At 42.4% G+C, this 594-nt stretch overlaps 1 protein-coding gene across 1 annotated transcript; it reads right to left on the reverse strand.

Moving 5' to 3' along the window:
• Nucleotides 1-7: 7 nt before the first annotated feature.
• LOC117114071 (salivary glue protein Sgs-3-like) lies at nucleotides 8-589 on the reverse strand (the record flags this gene model as incomplete). Its single annotated transcript, XM_033257603.1, has 1 exon — nucleotides 8-589. A coding segment is annotated over one exon (582 nt), but the record flags the coding sequence as incomplete, so codon positions are not given.
• Nucleotides 590-594: the final 5 nt, after the last annotated feature.

Consider the following 594-nt stretch of genomic DNA (forward strand, 5'->3'; position numbering starts at 1 on the left):
CACCAGTAGTAGATGATTCGGTTGTAGGTGAATCAGTAGTAGATGATTCTGTTGTTGGTGGGTCAGTAGTGGATGGTTCTGTTGTTTGTACTTCAGTAGTTGATGCTGCTGTAGTCGGTTTATCAGTTGTAGATGATTCGGTTGTAGGTGAATCAGTAGTAGATGATTCTGTTGTTGGTGCGTCAGTAGTGGATGGTTCTGTTGTTTGTAATTCAGTAGTTGATGCTGCTGTAGTCGGTTTATCAGTCGTAGAAGATTCGGTTGTTGGTACTTCAGTTGTCGATGCCTCTGTAGTTAGTGCATCAGTGGTTGATGATTCAGTTGTTGGTGCATCAGTAGTAGATGATTCGGTTGTTGGTGCATCAGTAGTAGAAGTTTCGGTTGTTGGTACTTCAGTTGTCGATGCCTCTGTAGTTGGTGCATCAGTAGTTGATGATTCAGTTGTTGGTGCATCAGTAGTAGATGACTCGGTTGTCGGTGCATCAGTAGTAGATGATTCTGTTGTTGGTGCATCAGTAGTAGATGACTTAGTAGTAGGTGCACTAGTAGTAGATGATTCGGTTGAAGGTGAATCAGTAGTAGATGATTCTGTTG

The sequence above is a fragment of the Anneissia japonica genome, unplaced genomic scaffold, assembly GCF_011630105.1.
Source record: "Anneissia japonica isolate Jap-2015-1 unplaced genomic scaffold, ASM1163010v1 scaffold92080_len594_cov287, whole genome shotgun sequence".
Classification (NCBI taxonomy): Eukaryota; Metazoa; Echinodermata; class Crinoidea; order Comatulida; family Comatulidae; genus Anneissia; species Anneissia japonica.